We start from the raw sequence: 26,918 nt of genomic DNA on the forward strand, positions 1-26,918 counted from the left end.
CCATCCCTCCTACACATCTACCTCACAGCACTTTCATTTACAATATTCCCATAGCCAACCATCTCAAGCGGCTACAACAGACCTGCACCTCGAGGAAGAGCAACACGTCTGGGAAAGGACACAGGATGTCGCCAATGACCTGTCAAAGGCTCTGACTATCCCTATCTGCTCACCATTCAGACTAGGAGGAAGAATATCCCAATTCATCTAACGTTGGCAAGAGATAACTTCAGACCAATGGATTGGTCCTAGACCTTGGTCAATTCGGCTACACCCTAGAATTCATTCAATAAGTAACAAAAATGTGACCAGTCCAGCTTTACAAAGGGCCTTTCTGTGCACGGCAGCACGTCACTGCATTTTTAGTAACTTTTGAACCATTTGATCTAAAAGCATTTTTTGTTGTTGTTAAAATCTGCAGATTATACGGCAGATGATGGATTATTTGACAAATGCGGCAAATCTATAACAATGCAAAAATCGCCGCAGTTGCATAATTCCAATACCCTGACTTTAATCAACAAAGCCTGCCCCACATCAAAAAGACAAGTAAAGCTGATAACATTGGCTAAGTCCATTTAGAAAAAAGAGTCTTTTTCAGTAAGCCTCTACAAGTCAATTTTTAGGGATGATGTCATCATGCATGCCTCTAATTCCGTTCTGCTGGCTAAGGATGTGACCCCTCGTGGACAAACTAGACCTCCAATGGATAGGTTTGTTCGATCTCATCAAAGTCACTCCAGCCACGGTCAAAGCCCTAGCTTGGTGGACTCAGCAGATGCACCTCTCAGGTCCTTTTCTTCCTAGTTCACCCCTCTCTGTTGGTCATTACCACTGATGCTTCCTTGGAGAGATGTGGAGCATACCTTCAAGACTTACAGGTCAGCGGCAAATGGCAGAAGCATATCAGCATTGTCACATCGAACTAAAGACAGCACTCCTGGCCTTGCAGTCTTTCCTCTACCCAAGATAAAGAACTTGGAGGTTCTCATACAAACAGACAGTACAACATCAATGCACTACATAAACAAACATGGAGGTACAAGATCTCTTCTCTCTCTCTAGAGAGAGAGAGAGTCACTAGTCATCTGAATTACAGCCATCCGAAATGGAGTGCATCTATGAGCGGAGTTTGTCTCATGAAAACAAAATGAGATAACGGACACTCTCAGCAGACTCATATTGCCATGAGTGGGAAATGGAACAGGAAATGGTCAACCACATATTCTCACAGTGGGAGAAACCCAATCTCAACCTCTTTGCGAACCCACAGAACACCAAATGCTGATTCTTTGTAAGCTGGCATCACCATCCAAAATCATGCAGATATTGATTTTCGATGGCAAGGTCCGAAATCTTTGCTTACATCTTCCTGCCCTTTCGCTGATTACAAAGGTCCTCATGAAGATGAAGATCAAACCTTGCTGAATGATACTGATAGCTTCAAAGTGGCCTTGCCACATTGGTTGAAAGAACTCTTCCTGCTGTCAGAGAAACCTCACATCCATTTGAAGGTCTCCCCTTATCTTCTGACGATGAGCGAAGGCCTGGTCCTGCACTGAATCCCGAGTCTCTTCACTTATCAACCTGGCTCATGAGCACAATGAATTCGCCCATCTGGGCATCCCTCCTGAATGTAGGAGATAATTTCCAGGGCCAGAGCGGATAGCACTAACAAAGCGTATTCTCACAAGTGGAAGAGGTTTTGTGTACGGTGTCAACAGGAGTGGATACAGCCCCTGTCCTCCTCACCTGAACAGATATTACCATACCTATTGCATTTGGTACGTTCAGGTTTAGCTCCTCCATCCATCAGAGTTCACCTGGCGGCCATTTCTCGATTCAGATGATCACCCAGGGAACCCTCATTATGGTTTTCCTGAATAATCAATTAGTTCCTCAAAAGTTTATTTAGGGTCTTCCCTCCAGGTAGACCTCCTCCATCTTGGCATCTGAACACGGCCTATCACAGCCCATGAAGCACCCATTTGAGCCTAGTCACAGAGCAAGTTTAAAGTACCTGTCCTGGAAAGTTGCTCTTCTTGTGGCTGTGACATCTGCCAGGGTCAGTGAGATCCAAGCCCTCACTATTGAAGAACCCGTCCTACAATTTAGAGAGAACAAGATAATTCTTGCTGACATTGAAGACTTTCTTTCCAAACCCTTCAACACAGGCTGAAAGGGCTTTTCACTCTTTGGACATCAAGAGGTGCATCAAGATCTACATAGACAGGACCAAGAGCTTTCGTAAGTATAACCAGTTGTTTGTGGCTTACAGTGTATAATGGAAGGGCAACCACTTATCAAACAGAGCATAGCTATCTGCTGCAATTAACTTTTGTCACCAAGCATCAGGAACATCATTACAAACTTCTGTGCAGGCTCACTCTACAAGGACTATTTCAACCTCAACAGCACTGTTTGCTGGTCTGCCACTCCAGGATATTTGCAGAGCATCCACCAGAAAGAATATACATACCTTTAGGCAACACTACTGCCTGGATTTGACTCCTCAAGGGGATGTAGCAGTAGGCCAAGTGGTTCTAAGACATCTTTACCAGTAAAGGTGATCTACCTCTTTCTTCCCACCAACCCAGTACTGGTTCTGCGCATTGCCTAAAATATAATGTCTTTTCTGTCTTTACAGCATACTAAAATGTCATATTTTATGCTAAATATTAGGAGATGTTCATGTTAATGTCTTTGTTTATTGTGTATAAAAGGAATATATTTATAGAATGGTATTCCTAACAACTCACAATTCAATGTGCCTCACTACTGCTTTATACTCCGATTCAAGCATGTCAATCTATAAAAGTTCCAATTCTGGAGTAAGAAAATAAGTTACTTACCTCTAACTGTAGTTCTCCAGTATTGGAATATTTCATAGATTCACATGCAGCCCACCCTACTCCCCTGAGAAGTTCACATTTCCCTCCTTTAAGTGGTTCTCCGGCACTCGTGCTATGGAATATCTGTGGGACTGGAGCTTCTCTTAGGAATGTTCTAGAGGGCAAATCAGCCTGATTGACTGAAGTATAAGTTAGTTCTTGTTTTTACATAAAGTATGATAGGTTGCAAAATTGAAAGGCATAGGGCCTTCATTTTCCATCTTTTTTTTTTTTTTTTAATTTTTTTTTTTTTTTAAATATATTTTTATTGCAGAGTGATAAACAGCAGGAAAAGTAAACAGCCAGTGCACTTGTGGGCCCCCCCGTCCAATAACAGTTCACGGTTGTACACAGCCATTCAGCCCGCATCCCGGGGGCCGGGCGGCACATCAGTTCGCTCTGGAGGAGCACAGCATAGTGTACGTCCCATTGGGACCCTGGCGGAAGGCCGATTTACGTATCTGCGTTTACCCCCCCACCCACAACAACATTCCCGTCAGCCATCCCCGTGGTATCAACGTAGTTGCCCCCATCGGGCCTGCCCAAGGTTATACGGGCCTTCGTACCAGGCCGTCCCACCCAATCAGGCCGCCCGCCACTCAGGACCCCCTATCCCAGTAGTTCCAGGCCCCCACCAGCAACCCTTCAATGGCTTCCGGCCCCCCCCAAACCCCTCTACAGCTAATCCCCCCAACACCCCCCCCCCCCTGGCAACTGCAAAGGTGTGTGCATCGCTCTACCGAATTGGATGGTTCCACCACAGTGCTTAATGACATACTGCTGTGTTCGCCCCGCGGTGTCCAGCGGCTTAGCCCTCGCCGTCCACATCCACAACCAAAGCATCACGCAGAGCCTGTACCACTAACTCCCACGCACGGGCCGCATCCAGAGCCTTCTCATTCCCCAACTTCACTGCTTGCTTCATCCGGAGCACGCTCTCGCAGTCAGACCATCGCAGCAACTCAGTCTTCCATCTACGCAGTGAGGGACCCCCCCTAGCCTTCCAGTGCCACGATATTTCCCTTTGAGCCAATATCAGACCCAGATCTATGAATTTACTGGTCACCTTGGTGTGCTTAGTATGCGGGAACCAGAGCAAGAGACACGTCGCCATGTCGAAGTCTACCTCCCTGTCAGTCACTTCATTCAGGAGTTCCCCTACCTCAGCCCAATAAGTTCCCAGTTGCGGACACCCCCAAAACAAGTGGTCCATGTCCGCCCCAAGGGACGAACACCGGGGGCAGCAGGCATCCGGCACCCGAAAGTGCCGCTGTAGTTTCTCTGGAGTTAGATAGGCCCTATGGAGCACATAAAAATGAACCTGCTGAAAGCGCGCGTTCCTGGTGCCCTTCCACGTGCGTCGCAGGATATGGCCCCATGCCGTATCCGGTATGGGCCGGCCAACGCTCCCCTCCCATTTAGCTTTGAGCCCATGGAGTGGTTCCAGCCCGTCGTGCAGCATCCTATTATGGAGGCACGTCACAGCTTTGAACGTACCAGCCGCCATCACCACATATTGGCACGCCATAGTCGTCGCAGGTTCCAGAAGCCCCCCTTTCCAGTGCTTTTGCATGGCAGACACTACAGCCGCGTGTAGCAGGAAGCCCCCTTCAGGCAGTCCGAACTGGTCCCGGAGCACGTCGAACGGTGCCAATGCCCCATCTATATACAAGTCACCCACCACCTGTAACCCCGCGGCCTCCCACTCCATCAACGGGGACCAATCCCCTCCGTGCGGCAAAGCTGTCAACATCCCAATCGGGATCTCCGGGGCATAAGGCCGCGAGGCCCTCGCCCTCCGGAGGCTCCTCTGCCAGCACAGCCGAAGCGTCCGCTCCTCCATGGTGAGGGCCCGTAATTCGAGCCGTTGCTGCATAATAATGTACGACAGCACATGGCGCTGTATCCCCCGACCCCGGTCCTCCTCCGGTCCCCGGAACACCCTGGCCACGTTCTGCGTAAGGACCTGCAACTGCGCCGCTAAATAATACAGCTCAAGGTCGGGCACGGCCATGCCCCCCTCCAGCTTGGGGCGAAGTAGCGTGCTCAAGGCTATCCTGCGTCGGCCATGCCCCCATAGAAAGCTAATAATCATTGACCGCAGTTCCCTAAACACCCCCTGGGGAACCCAGACAGGTAGCGTTCGGAAATAATAAAGGAAGCGGGGGAGCGCCACCATTTTCAACAATGCTATCCTGCCCAGAACTGTCAGCGGGAGGGTCGACCAGAAAGACAAGCTGCCCCGCAGTGACCGAACACAACGGCTAATGTTACCCTCCAACAGGTCAGCAGCCGAGTGGTAAATGCGAACACCCAAGTAGGTGATGCAAGAGGGTTCCCACGCCACACCTAGGTCGCTACTAGGGGCTGGTGATCCCGCTCTCAGCGGAAACACGCAGGTCTTTGCCCAATTGACCTTAAGGCCTGACAATCGGCCGAACTCGGACAGCAGATCCATCGCTCCAACCAGTGCCCCCGAGGTGTCAGCTAGGTACAGGAGCAGGTCATCCGCATAGAGCGATATGTGATGCCACCGCCCGTCACTCACTATCCCCGCATATCGATCGCCTGACCTCGCATGGACCGCTAAGGGTTCCATCGCCAGGGCAAACAACAGAGGGGAGAGAGAGCATCCCTGCCGTGTTCCCCTGCCTACCGGATACGCGGCAGACACCAAGCCGCCCAATCGAACCCTCGCCGTCGCCGAATTATACAAGACTCTCGTCCACCTCCGAAAGCCATCGCCCATGCCAAACCGCTCCAGCACTCCATCCAAGAAAGGCCACTCCAAACTATCGAAGGCCTTCTCAATATCCACGGACAGAACCGCCGGCGATCCCTCCCCAGCCAAGATGGCGTCCATTATTCCCACCAGGCGGCGGATATTCATCGCCGTGCTCCTTGTGGGTATAAACCCGGCCTGATCCCTGTGCACCAGGCCCGTCATGTGCGGGGCCAGTCTAGTAGCTAGGATGCGACTCAGGATCTTATAGTCCACCGTTAGCATGGACAGCGGGCGATAAGACCTCACGTCCGTGGCATCCCGGCCAGGCTTGAGGAGCGGCACTATCAAGGCCTCCCGCATGGAGGCAGGCAATGCCCCCTTCTCGAAGGCCTCCGCATACACCACCAGCAGCCTGGGTGCCAGAACGTCCACATAGTGCTGGTAGAACTCGATTGGGAGTCCGTCCACCCCGGGCGTCTTGTTACGGGCCATATGTTTGATAGCCGCTCGAATTTCCGTTAGCGTGATCGGGCTACCCAGGTCCTTCGCGTCGTCGTCACCCAAGACCGGAAGCGGCCTCTCCCCCAGGTATTCCACGATGTCCTGAACCCCCACTCCCAGCTGACTCCGGTACAATTCCTCATAGTAACCCCTAAAGCGGTCCAATACAGCTGCCTGGGAGTACACCATCCCTCCCTGCGCGTCAATAATGCTGAGGACCGGGCAACCCCTAAGTTCCGGGTTAGCTAATCTGGCTAAGAGGGTGCCCACCTTGTCCCTTTCTGCGTGTGCCCTGATAATGTACTGCCTATAATCATAGCAGCGCAAACGTTCCGTCTCCGCGGCTACCGCTTCCTTCGCTTCCAAGAACTGGGCCCGTGAACCTGGCCTAGTTGGCCTGCGGCGCTCCAGGTCCCTCAAAGTGTCTTCCGCTTTCATTAAGTCATTCAGCACAGTCATTCGAGCATTCGAGAACCTGCCCAAGCACACCCCTCTCACCACCACTTTCAGTGCATCCCATTCAACAGACCTGCTCGTCGCCGTTCCATCATTCACACCGAAATAACCATCAATGCCCTGCCGGACCGCATCGGCGAACACAGAATCCTCTAGCGTCTCCGGCCGAAGCCGCCATGTTGGTATTACGGAGCGCTCCCTCTGCCATTGAATATGCACCAACAGGGGGTTATGATCGGATATCGTCCTAGCAAGGTACTCAGCATGGGTAATCAATGGGGCAAGGGAGCTCCCGCAAAGCACCGAATCAATCCTGACATGTAAATCATGTAGAGCGGAATAAAAGGAGTAATCCCTGGTTCCCCTGTGCCTCTCCCTCCAGACATCTAGCAACCCCCATCGGTCTTGCCAGTCCTTCCTGTGCGCGGCCAGTCTGCGCACAGGAGAGTCTACTAAGGGGGGATGGGACCTATCCAGAGCCACATCCGTAATCGAATTGAAGTCCCCCCCCTAGCACTATCGGACCCGCCAGGAAAGAGGCCAAGGACCCCGAGAGGTTATCAAAGTATCGGCCTTGGTCCGTGTTCGGTGCATAAACACAACATAAAACCACATCCCGTCCGTATAATCTCCCCTCCACCGCTACAAACCTGCCATCCGGATCCATTACCTGATTCAGCACCTGAAAGGGTATCCCCGCCCTCACCCAGATCAAGACCCCCCTGGCATACGCTGAATAAGTGGTGCCAAAAACCTGGCCCCGCCATCTTTTCTGCAAGGCAGCGCACTCTTTTTTGGTGAGGTGAGTCTCCTGGAGCATAGCTATCTGAACCCCCCTGCGTACCAGGTATGCATGTACTTTGTGACGTTTCACCATAGTCCGCAGCCCCCGGACATTCCACGTTAGGCATTTCAAATTAGGTAATGTCCCCATACCAAGTCCGTACAGCCCGAATTAAACTCCAACGGTCCATGACCCCCCCAATGCAGTTGCCCCCCCCCAAACAACCCCAAAACTGAAACATACCCCAAACCCCACTCCCCAGGACAGAGCACACGAACCCAATGGCCGCCCCCATCCAAACCTTGATCCAACTACTCGCACACCTATCCTGTGGTCTCCACCACAGTCGACCTTAAGGGCCTAGGGGGGGTGAGTCGCCGCCGACCCCAGCTAGCGGAGCTCGCGTCCCGCCCTTCATCCCCTCTAATACACTCAGCTCCCCCACCCGGCAACCCGCCCTCCAGCAACAGGATATCACCCTACCATGAAGTCCCGATCTAGGCCAAAGTCTATCTTAGCCGCAGAAAATTTCATCCGAGGTCTGTGGGGTCACTGTCGGCCCCTTCTGGCTCTCTGCCTCCGAAAGATCCTCCCCTGTTCTGCTGCCTTCTCCTCCCGAGTCCGTTTCGGCCCTTTCACTGTTCTGTTGTGACCCTGTAATGGCCGCCGTCGCCGCGAGTGCATCCCTCTTCTCCGCCGCCATTTGAGCCTCCCGCTTCTCCCGCTGGCGCCTGTTACGGGACCTGATTCGTTGTGACTGCCGCACCCGGGACTGCTTGGGTTGGTCTCGCCTACTTTGGTGCGTTCCGTCCGTCCCTGCTCTGTACGACTCAAGCCAGTGCCAGGCTTCATCCGGAGTCTGGAAAAAGTGTGTGGTGCCATCCATGATAACCCGCAGCTTGGCCGGGTAAAGCAAGGAGTACTGAATGCCTTCCTCCCTGAGCTCCTTCTTCACAGCAAGGAACGATGCCCTGGCCTTCTGGACCGCCTGCGTATAGTCCGGAAAGATCGTTACTTTGCTGTTCTCCACCCCATAAGGGCCCGACATCCTGGCCCGCTGGATGAGGAGGTCTCGGTCTTTGTAATGGAGGAGCCGCACCACCATTGGTCGGGGGGGGCGGCCAATTCCCAACGGGCGAGCGGGCACCCGGTGAGCTCGCTCCAGAGTGAAAAATGGAGTAAGCCCCTCCGGCGCCACCACAGTGCGGAACCAGTTCTCCATGTAGGCCACCGCATCTTCCCCCTCAATCCGTTCCGGCAGGCCTACGACCCGCACGTTGTTCCGCCTATTGCGGCCTTCGGCATCCTCCGCCCTCCGCTCTAGAGTGTCCAGTCGGGCCAAAATGTCTGTAATCCTGCGTTCCGCGGTCACCACCGAGGGCTTCAGGTCAAGCAACAGTTGGTCATGTTCCTTGACCCGATCCGCCAGCTTTGCGTGGTCCGCGCGTAGCAGCCCCAGGCCCGTGGCCACTTGGGCAATGTCGTTGTGCAACGCCTCCTTGGTAGAGGTGATCGCCTCAAGGATGGCATCCAAGCGCCGGTTCAGCCGCTGTTCCTGGTCAAGCTCCGGAGAGGGACTCTCACTCAGCCGAGTCGATGTCGCCGAGTCCCCCTCGTGGCTCCCGGGCATCGGCCCTCCGAACGCCGCCATGTCAGGGTGCTGCGTCACAAGTCCGGCCACCCGTACTGCGGGCGCTCCCGTGGGTCCGTGCCGATAACCGGGCACCGGGCAATGCAATGCCACCGCCAATGGTCTCAGAAGCAATGGCCAGGCGGATGAGCCCCGTTCCGTCACCCCCACTGGACCCGTGGGGGGAGAATGAGTCGTGGGACGGCGGCCGGCGAGACCCCCCGATCTCCTGGGTGAATCGGGCAGCGTCCCCCGGCCTCAGGACGTCGCGCCGCCAATCCCAGTGCTGCGAGCAGCCGGGTGCAGGGTCCCTCTCAGCTTGGCGACAGCCGGACTCAGGGCCGAAGTTCGGGACCGTCCGGCCACCTCGCCGCCATTTTCTTCACACCCCGGGCTACACCTCGGCCGCCTCTTCCTCGATCTCCCCGGGGCCAGCAGTCCCCCAGCGATTCACCGATTACGGCCAGCAGTCCCCTCACCCTTCAGAGGGCAGGAACGTCGTCTCCGGGTCGCCTAGGGTCCCGAAAAACAGGAGAATTAGCGGGATTCCGCGCGGAGCAGCGAGCTCACGCCGCCATCCCGATCGGCGTCCAAGCCACGCCCCTTCATTTTCCATCTTTAACATTGTATTACTATTATATGGTATCGGGGACACCTATCTCGACGAGAGGGAATGATTCAAGCATGTGAATCTATGAAAGATTTGAAATACTTAGAACTACAGTTACAGGTAAGTAACTTAATTTCATCTTTGGAATGGGTTGCTCATCCTAATCCCATTTTAGGCTTCTCCAGCAGTGAGGAATATTCTAAGCATGTCATTATATGATGTGTATGCTGCCTTGACATTTTCAGAGCACACACAAAAGAAGTTGCACATTATAAAGTTTTAGGTTTCTAAAATAATCAACACCTGAGGCCTCTGATGAAGATGCGATCTTAAGGTTCAGGGTATAAAGTAGGGTAGTTTTGACAGAACATGCTTTCGGGTATATCAAAATGGCTTCTTCACTGCATGCTTGAACAAGACTGGTTTACCTTTTTATGACATAGATGGCACTAGATTGTATGTTAACACCACCTCCTCAACACGCTCACAGTGAAAATGTGAAAAGAGAAAGATTGGTACATAGATCAAACTTAAATATTGGGAGTAGGGCTGGGTGATGGTTTTGCTAACTTCTATTTATTTGTGGAGCTAAGAGTTTTCGATACTATGTGTAAATAAGAATGTTGTTTGAGACTGACTTATAAGTGATTTAACTAAACTTTTAGAAATGCAATTATGTGTATGCATCTTAATCTTCTGTTTTTGAAATCTTGGCTGCTGCTCTAATCTTGTAACTGGATGGAATCTATGGGATTGGTCTTCTTTTCCATGTAGTGGGAGGAGATCTGTTGATATATTCAGTTCTCTTATGCCTCTTGTTGCTTTTTCCGATCTGAATATGGTTTGTCTGTACCATAAGTTACCCAGGTCCTTCTGGTTAATTGTGGGTTATCCCATTGTTCTGTGATTACATTCAAGGAAACTCAGCGAGTCAGACTGGGATATTTTACCCCACAACACACATTTATTATACAGACAAGGCAATGTATGAAAAACAATCTGGTGTGCAACACTTTTGTGTATAAACTGGGTGGGTTTACTGCCGCAATCTGATACTGTAAATTGAGAATAATATGGAAGAACTTTTAAGAATAGTTTTTTATTGAGTATCGCCTATTTGAATTCATCCTTGGCGGGCAAGGATTCTTAGTTTCCTTGAGACCATTAAGGTAATGTCACAACATATACAAAACCCACTCTACTGATCTCCGCACAGGGGAGCAGTAACATTTATCTAAATTTCTGTGAATTAGCTCTAGGGACCTAAGATCACTTGTGATGCCTGAATTCCCAGAGACCCAGCAGGGCTAATCTTCCGTAGAGTTGAGTACTCGTGTTCGCCCAAATGGAAGCCTCGACATTTTGACATTCAATGAGACTGAGGCTTAGTCATATTCGCAGTGAGATGTGTTCAGAGTCAGACGTTTGGATGAAGACGGAAAACAAGGTCCAGTACTCGAGTCTGGTGTTTTCACAGTCTGCAGTTTAGACACTCGCCTCTTTTTTGCAACTGACAGGCTGCTTTAATTGCGGGTGAAGGACTTGAGTGGTGGAGGACTACGGAGGGGGTGGCTTCTCTAAACGTGTGTCATGACTCCCGGCCTGCCTCTCTCCACTCAGGTGCACTGGGCTGTCACCTGGATCGGCACCAGAACATTGGGCAGGGTCACATTGGTCTAGATGGCTTCCGCCACATCATGAACGAGCCACGCTTCGACGGGCTTCCAATGATCCTGGAGACACCTGCCACGTGAGTTGATTCTTCAGAAGTCCCCTGATCTCAGCTTCAGAGCTTTAAGTGGGATGAAAAAACTGGGGGGGGGCTCACCCAAAGGGGCGTGGCCGATGTAATTGCGTGGCTTAAAAACACCTAGGCTAAAAATCTGTGCTTAGTATAGAGTGCCACCCGTCTGGTATTTTGCTGTTTCTATCCTTGCATCCAGATATATAATACAACAAGTAACATTACATATACAACAAGCCAGAACTGTTGGCTTAGCCAATGGTTAGCTGTAAAAGAAATTAGCAACAACTATGGCTTCATTGTATATAGTACAGAAAAAGCTTCAGTGCTGCAATGATGAGACTGTGAAAGGACTATAAAGAGTCTCTTTGAAGTTACTCCAAAGTCAATAAAGGTTGGTTCTGCCGCAGAGTTAAGATTCTTTTTTTTCACCTTGAGGGCGAGGGCAAAGCACAGGCAGGACCCGGCCCACTTAAAGCCCTGCTTAGCTTACTGACTGGAAGACAAGTCACTGGTGTCTCTTTTATCTTTACTTCCAGCCACGAAGGTGACGACCATGCCGTGGAAATCCAGTTATTGTACTCACTCTGTGACGAGGAAGGAGAGAGAGCCCAGAAAGAGGAGAAAGGAGGAGGAGGAGGAGGAGCTGGTGACAGGAAATAACCTTGCATGATAGCAGGGAGAGACAGTGAATATAAATCATCTCAAATGCTGAACAGAAGGGGCCCAACAAGGAAGTGATCGCACGCTGAAAGGAAGTGGCTTAACTTGTTTACAGAAAATAAACGTGCAAAGTGGTAGAAAGAGACCTCGTCTGCCAACAGGAAATGCCTTCATACTGTCAAAAAGTTGCATGCTTCACCCAAACTGCCCAACATTCAATTTTTTTTAAAGAAAAAGTATTCTCTGTACGACATTCACTACTTGATCGTTGTTTATTAAAGGGTTTCAGAAAGAACTGGTTTTATATTCAAACATTTATTAATATGTTTGTTGTAAAGTTCTGCCTTGTAATAGGTCGCCAGTTTGTGGCGCTGATGAACGTATTTTAGGCAGTTATTAGGATACCTAATGAAGGGATTCCCAGTGAAGGGAGGTCTGTATCCATGCTGGACTGGAGATCTCATGACGATTATTCATCTCTGGCAAGATCAAACTAGACCATAGGGGCTCACTCCTTTGTTAGAAAAATGCCTAATAGGGATTGTTTCGAGATGGGTTGGAATTGGCAACGCCTCTTTCAAGAGTTTTATCTTTAGATTTTTCTCTAAAACTGACAGATTTGGTAACTGCCTAAGGTCTGAGATTAAAGTATTCCTCAGTTCTGCACCCTACTCCGTGTTTAACCTGCTTCGGATTTTTGCAGCTAAATCGTGTCTGTGACATCAGGTCTGCTTTGCTGCAGCTCAGGTTTCTCTTTGGTGTGCAGTTTGGAATAAAGTCTTGTCAGTATTTTGGGCCGAGCCCAAGCATGTTTTCTGAAGATGGTGCAGAGAAGTCTCAGCTGTATTCTTTGTGTCACTGGGAGGAAGTGAACGTTTTAGGTTTTTTAGGTTAGGGTTTTCTAAAGCGCTCAACTCAGCCTGGGGCATCTCGGCGCTGCCTAGAAATAGTGTCCTGAAAAATTAGGGCTCAAAAACGAAACAAAGAGGCCAATTAAAACAGAAAAGCTTTCAGCTGTTTTCTAAAATTACAGTAGCTGGGGATTTTACGCAAAGCTGGTGGGAGCTCATTCCAAAATCTTGGCGCAAGATAAGAAGGCTCTGCCCCAAGTGCGGGTCAAACAAGTTTACGGAACTTGAAGGAGGCCCAATGTACTGGATCTGAGTCTCCTAGAGGGAGAATATTTTAGAAGTTTTTTTTGTAGATGGAGAAGGCCTCTGTCATTCAAAGCATTGTATGTGAGTCAACAGATTTTAACAAAGGATTTTTTTTCACAGATAGCCAGTGAAGTTCCCTGAGCAGCGGAATCGAAGGAAATCCTGCAGGGTGATTGAGGATCATTCTATCTGCCATGTTCTGTACTACTTGTAGTTTAGCCATGAGAGTCTCTCCCACTTCAGCCAGCAAGGCGTTGCCATAGTCCAGACGACTAATTACCATTGCCTGCACTAGGGTCCTGCGATGGGAGGTAGGCATGAAGGGAAGGATTTTTCTAAGTAGTCGTAGACTGTAGTAGCATGAGCTAGTAGTGGCAGCGATGTGGTCCTTCATAGTCAGGGCTTGGTCCAATTTTATACCCAAAGTCTTTACTGAGTGTTTAGGAATAGGGGCTGTACCCAATTGGGCAGACCACCAGTCATCCGACCAGATGTCCGAGGCTTTTCCCATTAACATGACATCCATTTTCTCTGGATTTACTTGGAGACAGTTCTCTGTCATCCAATTTGAGATAGCCATCATGCCGGTGGCTAAAAGGATTTTCTCTTGTTCTGGGTTTGGACCGATGGTAAACATAAGCTGGGTATCATCAGCATATGAGATGATCTCAAAACCCAGCTGCTCATCTATCCATGCCAGGGGGGTCATATATATATTAAAAAGAGTAGGGCTCAAGCATGAGCCCTGCGGGACGCCCTTCTCAAGGTACATTTTCGCAGAAGTGAAATGTCCCAACATGACAGTTTAGGTTCTCTCAGACAGAAAATGTTGCAGCCACTTCAGGGCTGTCCCCTGGCTACCGCAGGCAGAGATAGTCTCTCCGTCATCTTTGAGTGCCAGATGGTATCTAAAGCTGCAGAGAGATCTAGGAGAATCAGTATCACTGAGGCCCCTGAGTCTATAGTCTCCCTGAGAGAGTCTGTCACAGCCAGAATGGCGGTTTCAGTACTGAAACCTTGTCAAAAACCTGACTGCGATGGATCCAGGATTTGATTGAGTTCCAGATAAGAACTTAATTGCCTGTTGATAATGTTTTCCAGCTGTTTACCCAAAAGCGGTAGTAAGGAAATGGGGTGATAATTACTAAGGATAGAAGGGTCCGCTGTAGGTTTCTTTAATATTCGGCGGACAAACGCCTCTTTCCATGTGGAAGGGATGATACCAGTTTGTATAGAGTCGTTAAAGATGTCACAAATTACAGGGGCACAGCCTGTGGCTAAAAGTACCATAGTTTTTGGTGGGCTGAGATCTACTGGCGACCCTAATTTAGCAGTAGACAGGCCTTTGGAGACCTCCTCAATCGTGGGCAAGTCAAAACTCTCCAAGGAACTGTTTACTGTTTTTCCTCTTTCCTCCAATGTTGGTGTTGATTCCTTTAATTTAGGCGTAGTCTGGAGTTTTTGAAATTGTGCTCTCTGGCACTGACAATGTAACCAAAATGAAGCCTCAACAACACTAGGCTGTGGTCAGTACAGTGTGGTAAGTGGCCCAGCAGGAGGATCTATCTGGCTGAGCAACATGAAGTAGAAGTCGGCGTCTTTAACCACAGCTTTGATTTGATGACCAAACATAATGTTTGTGATTGGATGACCATTGTCACAAGTATTCTGATCTGGGACCGAGAAACCCTGACAACTCGGGCATCTTGAGACAGTGATGCACAGAGATGACTGCCTTTTTTATATGACAATTGTGTTTTCCTCTAGACTTCTCTCTTGCACTGCAGTGGGGAGTTGAACAATCCACTCCTTAATATGAGTTCTGGATTCTTCTAAGTGAGGCCTCTTGTCTTCGTGAGTTCTGGACTCAAGGACGAGGCGCTTATTTCTACAGCTGGGTCCCAGTATCCTTTCAGACCCTTTAAATCTGATTTCTGGAGATGCAAACACCCATTTTGCAGTCCTTCTCCCTTTCTTCCGTGTGACTCTGTCTCCAGTGCTTCAAATTCCTCTCTGCATGTCGTTCTCAGTCATTTTGCATAACACCAAGAGGTATGCGTCCTTCCTGCTGCATCCTTTCGGACGAGTTGCAATTCACTGCCTGCATTGCACTGCATAAACAAACCGTGCAGAAGTTGCCGATAGTGAAAAGTCACAGCAGGATGACACGGGAGCAGGGTATGGGGTGTAATGTTAAGAGAAGAGGGGACATTCCATGGCCTTCAGGTAAAGAAAACAAGAATCACGGAGACCACAAAAAAGGGTGGATCCCAGAAACTGACTCCACTTCCAGGTCGTGGTCCTACGGAAAAAATACCTACCGCTCGTCCATAGGATCACAGAAGAGAAGCAAAGGAACAATGGTATGCGGGGAAAGAGGGAAACAAAAAGATGAATTCAACATGATCAAACACCCAAGTTTAGAGTTAGGTTTTCGTCTCGCAGTGAAATATCAGCAAATCACATGAAGAGCTTGGGACCCTTGTGTGCTTAATGGTACAGTCCATAGTTCCATTAATATACATTTGAAGCGTCCCATTAAATTGGAAGCAGGCTTTAATTGTTTCAGGAGGTCTCATGGAGGAGATGATGTATCTGCTCTGAAAGAGGGGATCTGCCACCATTCATTCAGCTTCACTTGGGTTAAGGACTAAGGAGCTGTTCTGAGAGCTTATCAGTTGCCCAGCCAGCGACTTGACGTGCTTTGTAGACACTGTATGCCTCAAGGTCCGAGGTAAATGCTGATTTGTGGTGCTTCGTTTTAGCAAAAACAACAGTTGATGGACAGAATGCAGAACAATGTCATACATTCACCCCAGTACAGAGATCTGGGCCTAAATCCATCGTTTTTTTTTCTCACCATGCCGTTCCAGTTTGAACCCAGTCATATGCAAATCAGTCTTGACCCTGTGCCTCATGGGAACAGTCCAGCCCGAATTACCAAGCCAGGTCCTCCCTGGACTGGAACGAAGCATTCTAGGACCAGTTTCGGGGTTTCACCCCTCTTCAGCCAGGATAGCTTGATTCCAGTGGCATGGAGAGCACGGGACCCACGTCTGGGCATACCCTTCCCACTCGGGGTGACAAAAGCAAAAACAACAGTTGATGGACAGAATGCAGAACAATGTCATACATAGCTTTGTTTTAGGACATACATTTTTTTGTGTGGAAAGCACCCATGCAGGATGTTTTTATAATTGAGTGAAGACATTTGTGTAGCTCGTTCTCACTGAAATGTCTTGCGGTGCAATGCGTCGTGGAAAGGACTCAGAGGGAGGGGAGTTTTTTAAACGATAGATTTTTATGGCACTCAGGCAGGCACTGGCTTTAATTGTTCTTAGCTCAGCAGGCAGCTTCTTAGACTGGCCCTAGAACATAAAGACCAATGCCCCTAAACTGTGGTGCTTGAAAGATGGCAGTTTGAGCCGTTCTAAAGCCCTCTCTCCCGGGATCCTGGTGAGCAGGCTTTGGCTTTTCCCACTGAGGTATTCCCCGGTTCCTCTGAATGGAGCTACATGTTCCATACAACATAGAAATGAGAATTGTCATATTAAGTCATAGCACGGCTCTTAAGAAGTGTGAGGCCTTAACTTGCATACACACACCCAGAGTGTCTGGGAGGCCTCCATACCTAAAGTTGCAATAATCCAAATGGGCATTTACCAAAACTCCCATTACCATCAAACACTCCCTTTGCAGTATATTTCTACTGGATACTTCTACCTGCAGATTTCTCCTCTTTGAATATCACATGTCTTGATATGGAAAACTTCAGCAGTTGCTCTCTTGCTCTGGAAGGTGGCGTTGACTCCGCTTCGACGTCAGGCATGAAGTCCTGATGACGTCAACAGAGCCATATAGTAAATGGACTGGTGCCCGGAACGTTAGCTAAGTCGTATTTCCTTATCTTAGTAACGGGACCGGTGCCCGGACGCTAGCTAATTTTTTTCCTTATTTTTCAACGCGACCTGGAACTACGCTCTCTAACTCGTCACATTTTTTCTCTGACAAAACATATTCATTGTTTTTGGTAAAACAGGGACAATGTCACCACTCAAAATGATCGGCATTCAAACATTGTAGATAATGTGATGGACACATATCCATCACGGACCTTCAAGATGTCTGGTGCCTCAGCTTGAGGCATGCCACATTGTCATGCGACATCTGTTGACAGATGCTCCCTAAAGCCAGCAAGGAGAGTCCTTCAAGCCTAACTCTTTATGGCTCGCTCTGAATAAGGTAATAAGAACCATCAACAAACCGGGTCACAAGCAAGGCCAAAGTACCTTTCACGGTTATCTCCCTCACTCAGTTTTGTTGAAGAAAAAGAAATAACATCACAATAAGAAGCGTTTCTTATTCTACCCCTCATCATTCCAAGAGTACAGGTAAGCCACCTCTTGCTCCAATTACCCAAGGACCAGAGTTAGTGGAGATGTCCATGATTCTATCTCTTCCACCTCTGACTCCACCACCCGCTCCACCACAGCCAGCTTTGGTACCCATCTACCTGGAGTTCCCGGTGCTGGAAGAGGACTCGTCTGGCTTTGTACGAGCCATGATGGATATTTTTGTGAGGGCGTATATCTTCTCTGCTGTGCCTATGGACCCCATAGGACAGGTCAGCATACCTTTGAAGCTTATGTTATCATTGCCTTTAGTGTGTCATGGGGCCCTTCTTGTGCCACCTCAATTCTGGACCCTATTTAACCCGATGCACAGGTCGATGTTGCTGCTGATATCTGATAGAGACTACTAGCCGAAGATACTTAACATAGAATTATCTCCAGGCGCGAGACTGGATCCGGAAATTTTCTTTGCCACAGAATCCCTGCGCGCCGGGGTGGTACCACGTGACTTCGCCCTGATGTCACCCGTGAGCGTGACATCAGCGAAGTCACATAAGCCCCACCCTGGCGCGCTGACGTCAGTTTCCTTCTTTTCCGCGTGCAACGCAGTTCCGGATCGTGTCCCTGACCAGTTTTCAGGCCTTCTTTTCATGCCTTTGTGTTAAGGAACAGTGTGCGACTGCCTTCGGGCTTCAAGACGTGTACTTCTTGTACGCGTCAGATCTCGGCGACGGACCATCACCCTATTTGTATGTGGTGTTTGGGCAAACACCATGATTCTACGGACTGCGACGCTTACCAGCATCTGAAGCCGAAGTCCTGGCGGGAGCGCCTAATGAAACCACTTTCGTCCCGCTTGTCCAGATCGACGTTGTCACCGCGTCCGTCCCCTACGGAAGGGTCGAGAAACCGCCAATTACAACTATGACATCGTCCTTCCCCGAGGCCCCAGGGGCGTCGCTCGCCCACCGGTAAGTCTAACAGCTTGTCCCCGAGGCTGGTCCCCTTTCTGCAGAGGGCGCGGGTTCTCCCCTGGACATGCGGCCTCGCTCGTCGCCACCCTACCCGCCGTTTCCAGGTGACTAGGGCCCAAATGGAGGCCTATTCTACGGCTCTTCTTTGGCCCCTCCTCTTCCTCCTGTGACATCTGCGGATCCCTTGCCACGTGCAGGGCCTTCCGCAGAGTTGCCTGCGGCTTCGACCCCGGCGCCGACGAGTTCGGCTTCAGGTTTTGGGTGTATGGTGTCGTCGAGGTGCGGCCATACGGGGTTCCCCTCTTTGACCCATGGCGTCTCTGCCTCGCCGCAAACCCCCCAAGGGGGTCCCTGTGGTGTCGCAGGATGTCGCCGGGACTCACAGTTAATCCCTGGGTCCCCCTCGGTCCTCTGGGCAGGCAGCTGCGTTGCCAGAGGCCGAGCCAATGCCATTCAGGCGACCATGGCGGTCGGCCCTGGCGGCGCCGCGGGTGGTGGCTAGGGGCCGGAGTGCCTCCCTGGGTCCCTCTAGGCAGATGACTGTCTCGTCGGAGGTCGAGTCAGCACCGTTCTTTAGCCGCCCTGGCTCCTACCCCGCCCCATTCCCCTAGGACACCAGTGGTGGTGACAGTCGACTCGGCGCCCCCGGCGACTGCCCCGGCACCGGTCGACGTCGCGCCGGTGCCAGACTCCCCGGTGCCGTGCCGGCATCGGGTCATCGACTCATCGCCAGAGGTCCCCCCCTCTCTGGAGGGTAGTAATCATCTTGTCTCCTCTTCCCGGGAAACGGGACGTCGTGTTGTTGCTTTTTCCTTGGTGTCTTCCAGGGAGGGCTCTTCTCTGTCCCCGCGACCACAGCCCCTCGACCCTCTTTTCCACGACTCGCTGTTAGTTGTTTCGCAGGCTTCTCCACCTTCCCCGGAGGCCCCTCAGGCCCCCCACTCATCCTTGGATCTTCCATCTTTCAGGGGCTGGCCATTTCTTCCTCCAGCTGGACATGGGGATGGACGGCTTAGCTTACAGCCGTCACCTATGGAGGAATTGCTCTCTCCTCCGCGACGCCCTACGGAGGCGAGTGCTGCTTTTTTCCTGGCTATTTCCACGGCTGCTGGCATTTTGCAAATGAGCGACCCTATCAACCCATTCCCTACGGACCATTTGTTAGAGGTTCTCCACCTGGGCTCTGGTTGACGGGAGCTGCTTCTTCCATTCGAAGCTTCGCTCCGCTATTCTATTCTGGGGGCCTGGAGACGTCCTGCCGCGGGTGATCTGGTGCCTCAGCCACTCCTGCGCCATCACTGTCTTGCTCCACACGACCCAGTCTGCCTTTCTTTCCACCCTTCTACCCAGGGCCCTCTTCTGCAGACTGCTTTTCTTTCCTTGCCTTTGGCGTTGTTTCCTCCATCACGGGAAGCCCGGTGGTTGGATTAATGGGGGCGTAACATCTTCGCTTCCTCTAGTGCTGCTTTGCGAGCGCTCAACACGCTTTGTGTATTGGCCAGGGCTACCTACACCTCATGGGATTCAGTGGAGTCCCTTCTGTCTCGCACCTCCCATGAAGATGTTTGCGCTGATCTGCGGCACCAAGTGTTGGATGCCCGGGAGTTGGCCGCGTTTATTCTTCGTTCAGCCTTGGATGTTTCTGACGCTCTCAGCAACGCTATGGCGAGTTCTGTGTCTCTCCGCCGCAATGTTTGGTTGCGGGATGGTGTTTTTTCAGAGAATATTAGGGAGCGTCTGGTTGACCTAACACCAATGCGGACTCCGCCATTTAGCGGCTCCTTGCGGGGCTCCGTCCTCCTCCCCCTCCGTAAGCTTGGCTTGTCGGTCCTCCGGTGCTTTATGGGAGGCGTTATCCCACCCTTTTTCTGGGGTCTAGTGTTTCGGTTGGCCCCTATGTGTGTTCTGTGTGGTTTGACGTGCCTTAGGGGTCCTTAGGTGTCCTTAGGTTGGCCCCTCTGTACTGTTGGCTGCTGGTACAGCCCATTGGCTTTTGTGGTTTTTGGCGGTTGGTAAACCGTATAGGTCCTCAGGTTGGGCCTTCTGTGTATTTTTTGGCTTCTTGGTAAGCCATCTTTGGTACTACCCACAGGTCCTTTGTGTTTATATCCTCTGCTGCGGGATTTTTCTCTAAGAGGTGTTCCCATGTTTTCTTTGGGACGTGTCATACCCTAAGTGGGGTACCTGTAGCTATGTCCTAAGCTGGGAGCGGGTGGACACTCCTTTTCGGGTTCCTCGCCTGTCCTGGCATCACTGTATACCACAGGTGCGTTCTGTTTTGTGTTTGTCTTAGTGCAGCTTGCGCTGCTCCTGGTTCTGTCATTCTCAGTATCCGCTATGTCACTAGACCGGCTTTGGCATGCCGTCTACAGCGTCGTGTTGTGGTGTTTCCGCCTTCTTGGCCGGCGTTTCGGCCTGGTCCTCTGTCTTGTGTTCTGGGGGGCTAGGATTCTCCTAGTATTTTCTTATGTTCTGGTTGACGGCTTAGGTCCGTCCTATGTATTTCTCTTCTGGCTGGTCCCATTTCTTTTCGTGGGTCGGTTTGTGTTTCTGGAACGGTCCTCCTTTGAGGGTTGTTCTGGATTTCCCTGGCTTCTGACCTCGTCTTGCGCTTGGCTTGTCTGGGCGCACTGCTTCATGGTATTTGCCAGCTGTCGGCGGCACACGTCTGCTCATTATGGTCCACCGCCGTGTGCGTTGGCATGTACCCTTGTGCTCCTGCCTCTTGTTTTGCTGGAGCTTTGCACGACTTTGTCTTTCTTCTCATGCCTGCGCTTCTTGGCTGTGGAGCCGCTCCTACCTTGTCCACTGTCTCGAGGCTGATGCCTGTCTAGCTTCCCCTTCGCTGTGTGTGTGTTCTCCTGCGGCAGGCTCTGCCTCCGTTTCTACCTCTTCTCCTTGGAGTTTAGAGTGGTTCTTTTCTTCTTTGGTACTCTTCTGGTGCTGTCTGTCCCTCCGGGGTTTTTCTGGCAGATGTCCCTTGTACCTTGGATGGGCTTGAGGTATCCTGGCCTTCCCTTCGCCTTTTTCTTGCTTACTTCTGCGTGGTGGGGCTGGGCCGCCCTTCTTGTCACCATGACATATCCCCTGCTGGGGCCCTGTGTTTCTTCCTAACTGGGGAGGTTTGCTTGCAAGCCCTCCTCCCGTCTGGGTATGGCTAGGGTATCTATTCTACGTTAAGGAATCTGCGGCTAGTAGTCTCTATCAGATGTACAAGTTAGTTACCTTTGGTAACAATGTATCTGGTAGAGACAATTCTAGCTGCAGATTCCTTCACGGCCCGCCCTTTCTCCCCGTTCTGCAAGGACTTTCAGTTTGGTCTTCTGCACTCGCCTCCCTCTGGGTGGCTTGTCGTCTGCGAGTGTCCTCTTTATTTCCTCCCTGACTGGATGCTTCGAACTGTTTAATTGTTCCTTCACTCCCTTGCGGGTATGAGGTCGGCTGGTTCATGTGTACTTCTGCATCCCTACATCCTGTTTTTTTCGGTGTGGGGGCCTACTTTTACTCTTCTTCCCTTTTAATTGCTTGGGGTTTCTGATTCCTCTGCAGTCCTCTGAGTTGGGGTCTTTTGGCCATACCTCAGCCTTTAGCTCCTTCCAGGGATATGACCTCCTTGATGGTGTTGTCTTGGGGTAAATTGCCTTTACTCATCTGTTCCGGGCTTGTTGCCCTTCACTGTTGTGAATTGTGATTGCAGACTCTCTATCATCTGCTATGACGTTTTTCACATGTTTTTCTGCCTCCAAGGAGGCAGAAAAACAAGGTTGCTCCTCAGAGCGGTGCTCTGCTCTTTCGCTGCTATGGCTTTCTGTACCTTAGTGCCTGGCACTTTTCCAACTGGAGCTGTTCCTCACCTTTTGTTCCTCCCTTTTCTTTTTTCACTGCTTTTTTGCACACTATTCCCATAGTCGCCACAGTTTTGTTTGTGATGGCTCCGCATTGTGGCGGGGAAAAGTTCTCCGAAGAAAACTGACGTCAGCGCGCCGGGGTGGTACTTATGTGACCTTGCTGACGAGGTCAGGGCGGAGCCATGTGGTACCGCCCCCAGAACGCAGTAATGCTGTGGCAAAGAAAATCTTCCAGATCCAGTCTCGCGCCTGAGGATAATTCTATGTTAAGGAATCTGCGGCTACAATCATCTCTACCAGATACATTGTTACCGAAGGTAAGTAACTTGTACACCAGCCCCATATAGACTGCCACCAAGAGTCGCCACAGCACCAGCCTCTGCACCACAAGCAGCACTGGTTGATGCTCCAGCTCCAGCCCAAGAACAGTCCAGTACCCCAGTTTAGAACTTTCATAGATTCACATGCTTGAATCAACCCCCGTCGCGGGGATGGGAGTCCCCGGTCCATTGTAATAGCAATGCAAAGTTAAAGATAAACTAGAAAGGCCCTAGATCCTTTCATTTTGTAACATATCATAGTCATTGTTAAAAAAGAGACTAAATAAAGGTTTCAACCAATCAGGTTGCCCTTCTCTCTAGAACGCTCAAGCCCTTCAGATTTTCTACTGCAGGTCACACACTCTGTGGTCGAATGTGCGCAGCCCGGGCAGCCGATCGCGGAGGAGCGAGAGTGCAGCGAGTCGGGAACGGTACCGTGAAGCACGGGGGTATAGTCCCCATTCATATTCCCGCATCTGAACGCTGCAGTAGCAGGGTACCAGCCAATTCAGCGGGTCCCTCGCCGCGAGACCCAACTGGGTGTGGCGCGGTGACCCGAGCAGTACAGAAGGTCAGAAGGACATTTTGGATCTCTCTCGTGAAGCGGAAGGTATTCCCCGCTGGATATCCATTCTTTGACAGCTCTTCAGTGGTGCTGTATCTACTTCCTCGTGAGGTATTGTTTTTGGGCCGAAAATTGAGATGCAGAGGCTTGTTCTTGACTTTGGCCTCTATGAGCATTTTCGAGCATAGACGCTGCATTTTCCCCTTTCGCCTAGAGCTGATTCGCATCTTGGAACGATTTCGCGCTTGGGCTTGACATTTGACTCCAGAGTCTGCAAATCTCCCGGTCGGGGAGACGAAGGTATTAATTCCTTGAGAACCGAGAGTGGAAGACTGCGCATGGAGTGCTCTCCTCTCGCCCTCAAAGTACAATACTATTTTGTTTTCCTTTGCCCTGCTGTATGAAAGCCACAGTTAGGGGGTGATTGCTCGATATCAAACTATCCTGAAACTTCGAGCTGCCTTCCCCAATTCACGAAAGCGTCCCGGATGGGACATACATTGTTTATTTAGCAAACAGTATTTGATGCTGAAAAATGTACTTCCATTCATGTGCTGTATATGCTGTGAACTCCCCAACAGCAAGATTACTTGATTCGTAGCCTTTGAAGACATTTTACTGTGGTTGTTTTGTGTGAGTTTGGTACTTTGTGACTCAATATTTATTGGTCTATTGGTCTATCGTCTACCGTCATTATGCCTGGATTATAAGAAGCCCATCGCTGTGTCTCTCACGCCTTTAGTTCTAGTGCAGCCATTGAGAGTAGCCCTGCTCACGGGCTTAAGCCCTCTGTGCTCCTTAATATCTGTAAAAGGATTTGGACAAGCACCAGCCGGTAGTTAATAAAAGGAATTAATTGCGTTGAGTGCGAGTGTGATTGCCTTGCCTGCCGGCCAATTGTTCTACCGTCTACCATCCGGAAAGCTGCACATGATCCGGTGAGCCCTCTGTTGTGAAAATCCTCGTAAGGTATAAAAGAGGGTTCAGCTAGAGCTCCGCTTAATCTCATATATTGTTTGCTAATGGCTGGATCAAGACAAGACAAGATTTAGCATCCTCAGGATACACCATGAGGTCAGGCAAAGTGAGGAAGGCACCAGGTGACAAGATACCAGCCTCAAGAGGTGCACTAAAGCGGAAAAGACTTGATAAATTGAATGCTAACAAGGCAAATAGTTCATTGCACAATCCATTAATTTCACCAATTGCTTCCCTCTTTAAAAAGTCTACTCTAAATAAAAACTCGTTGTTTTCGCGATTTCAGTTCCTGAGAGACCCCGAGGCAGTCATGTTCTCCTCAACGGAGGGAGTCTCAGGCTTATCATCTCCTATCGCCCCCAATATCATGACGATCCCGGGGGAGCATGGGGAGGTAAAACCGAATGAAGTTATTTTAACATCAACCTCCACAACAGTCCTTGGGAGTCAAAGCTCTCAAATAAGCGATACTTGTGTTCCCTTAAAACATACTGCTCAGTTGGAAATCACTGAAAACATAACAGGTCCTTGTGGAAAAAAATGTGGAATAATAACAGCAGCATTAGTACACACTACCCCCGAGGACAAACTTATGATGTCATCTAAACTGCAGTATTCAAAAACTCCAATAACTGATAAACCAAGCTCAGTTATAAGAAACTCAACAATAAATCAGGAGCACGAAGGTGCGGCTCTAATGGAACCGGGTCTCAACGAGTTGGCCCTCTTCTGTCCAATCACAAGTCGCTCTTGTGATAAAAGTAAAGGGAAGGTTGATCTGGATGAGCCCTGCCTAGGCAACGGAGAGTTAGTGGGGGGAGTAGTAATTTAGAGTCCCAAAGAGGACAAACATTTGGACAGTGGGTGCCATACTGAGCACGCTCAAAGGGCCCGAGGGAGGTCCAAATGCCAACAGTCAATACAAGCTACAAGGAACCATCAAAAGAGGAACCCATGTCTAAATCCCAAATGGATACGGCGTTTGTGAATCTGGTCGTCCTTCTTTTAAAAGCATTGCAAATGTCAACATCAACTTTGATAATGCAATCTGATAAGCTGGACATACAAATCGATTTAATCAACATTATTGCATCCAATATTGCAGGGATTAACACAAAGCTGGACAATCTGAATAGTCTAATAAATAGAGCACAAGCTCAAGCACAGGCACACACATATCAATTGCAATCTTCTAGCCCCTGTGGACCCGTCTTGGACAAATTGAGCTCTCTTCCTATTATCCTAGAACAGATACTCACCTTAAATCAAAGATTGATCAATGCGGACCAGAAGCTGGACGGGTTGATCAGTCCTAAATCTGAAGTAAACATACGGGATGATGAAAATTACTCAAATGCGTTATCCACCAATGAGGACAATCTGGCATTTGTAAAGTCAAACACGAGTGATGTCACCAATATAATAGCTGAGAAAGAGTCCAGAAACGATGAGTCCGTAAAGCAAACCTTAACAAAAAGACAAAGGAAAAAAGAGAGGAAAGCTAGAAACAAGAAAAGTGAGGCAGTTTCAAACATAGGCAATGGAATATATCCTATTTTCTCTAACTTGAACCAAAGATCATTTAAAAATGCAGACACTGGTAAAAGTTATTCCGAGACATTAGTAAGTGATGATATGTTTAACAGAGGAAAGTCGATGATTAAAAATGCCCCCAAAAGCTTCCAACAATCAGGCACTGTGGCCAATCCCTCACTCATTGCAAAAAATCAGCGAATTGAGATGTTTGGCACAAATCAATTGTCTACTCCAACTCTTGACAAAAGTGCAATACAATTGGTGAACAGTGCACGCAGTCAGCAGTATAGCATAAGATCAAGCCCTCTGATGATCCAGTTCAAGGCTTGGATAATGATAACAAGGAGGGGCAATTGCAATCAAGTGGCATTACATTGAAAACAATACCATCAAAACTGAAGGTTGATGATCAGCTAGCAGGTAAAAATAACGCTCCAGATAGTTTAATCATCCATGCACAACGGTCATTGTGTAGCGAAGAAGGGGCAAAGGCAATTTCAGTCTCAACTACTGAAATAAAAACAGATCTGGCCGTTCCAGTTAGAATGGATACTTTTCACTGTGAGCAACAAGGAGTTTCCGCAGAGTCATTAACTCCCTCAGCACAAGGATCTCTAAAATTTTGTGTAATGAATACAGACGTGGCACAAGTAACGAAGGAATCTGGCATTGCGACACGGTCAATTAGCCCTAAAACCGGCACAGAGCTGCATAAAATTATTTGGTCTCCAGAGTATAAGACACAGGGAGCCCATGATATATTGAACAGGAGCAACATCCTGAAGCTTTTGGCTGAATTTGATGAAGTAAAAGAAATTAAAACAACCGACCTTGAGCTGGTTCAATTCTTAAAAAGGCGCTAATGACACATCAACCGAGAAAACTTTGACAGTTTGGAAAACACCGGTAATAGCTGAAGCAATTATGGGGAAATCAGACATTTTTCAAACCTGGGGTATTCAAATATCACACCCAATTTCACCACGCTACCCGCCCCCTTTGAAGAGGTCGGGTGGTGTTCAACTTATTAGGAAAATCAATGAGGCACCTCCAAATACTCAAAAGCCAGTCTACTCAATTCCATATAACGCAAAGGGCAGAAGTGAAGCCCCCCATCGCATGTGTAGGAACAGATCTGTGTAATGGGGAATTGCAAAATAGTAAGGATAATTTAGATTTTTCAC

At 49.5% G+C, this 26,918-nt stretch overlaps 1 protein-coding gene across 5 annotated transcripts in view; it reads left to right on the forward strand.

Moving 5' to 3' along the window:
- The window catches only part of LOC144824723 (putative endonuclease 4), a 477,583-nt gene extending 465,286 nt beyond the window's left edge, over window positions 1–12,297 (forward strand). For 4 of the 5 annotated variants that reach the window (XM_078683747.1, XM_078683743.1, XM_078683751.1 and 1 more), the window contains 2 exons: window positions 11,218–11,347; window positions 11,881–12,297. In XM_078683747.1, coding sequence (XP_078539873.1) covers window positions 11,218–11,347; window positions 11,881–12,004 — 254 coding nt within the window. In that variant the 3' untranslated portion in view covers window positions 12,005–12,297. The remainder of the gene's footprint in view (window positions 1–11,217; window positions 11,348–11,880) is intronic. The other variant, XM_078683759.1, reaches the window with a different exon arrangement.
- Window positions 12,298–26,918: the final 14,621 nt, after the last annotated feature.

This window comes from Lissotriton helveticus, chromosome 1_1 (assembly GCF_964261635.1).
Source record: "Lissotriton helveticus chromosome 1_1, aLisHel1.1, whole genome shotgun sequence".
NCBI lineage: Eukaryota > Metazoa > Chordata > Amphibia > Caudata > Salamandridae > Lissotriton > Lissotriton helveticus.